Genomic DNA, 367 nt, shown 5'->3' with positions numbered 1-367 from the left:
CAGCACCGCCGCGTTCCCGCCCGCCGCCAGCGCGAACAGCGCCAGCGTGATGCCCACGCGGGCCTGCGCCGCCGGCGAGAAGGTGGGCAGCCGCAGGGGCCCCGCGCTCCCATTGCCGGCCCCTGCCCCGCTGGCGTTCATCCTGGGGGCGCGCTGCGAGGGACACAGACGGCGTGCCAGCTCCCAGCCCTGCTCCAGGCGCCAGGCCCCCGAGCCCCGGGGAGAGCTGGGCTGGGCCCCGGGGCAGCGGGCAGGGGTGTGGGGTGCCCCCGGGGAAGAAGCTCCTTATCCCCTCCTTGGAGGAGACACCCCTGGGCTCTGGGGTGGGGGGACGGGGGGGGACGGGATGGGGTGAGCCCCCTAACCT

At 76.8% G+C, this 367-nt stretch overlaps 1 protein-coding gene across 1 annotated transcript in view; it reads right to left on the bottom strand.

The window, feature by feature from the left end:
- LOC102369667 (putative gonadotropin-releasing hormone II receptor) overlaps positions 1 to 197 on the bottom strand; it is a 2318-nt gene extending 2121 nt beyond the window's left edge. The window contains exon 1 of the mRNA XM_025212490.1: positions 2 to 197. Coding sequence (XP_025068275.1) covers positions 2 to 141 — 140 coding nt within the window. The 5' untranslated portion in view covers positions 142 to 197. The remainder of the gene's footprint in view (position 1) is intronic.
- Between the last annotated feature and the right edge of the window lie 170 nt (positions 198 to 367).

This window comes from Alligator sinensis, unplaced genomic scaffold, assembly GCF_000455745.1.
Source record: "Alligator sinensis unplaced genomic scaffold, ASM45574v1 scaffold407_1, whole genome shotgun sequence".
Taxonomy (NCBI): Eukaryota; Metazoa; Chordata; order Crocodylia; family Alligatoridae; genus Alligator; species Alligator sinensis.
Note: the sequence above shows the minus strand (reverse complement) of the source record. Positions and strands in the feature narration are given on the sequence as shown.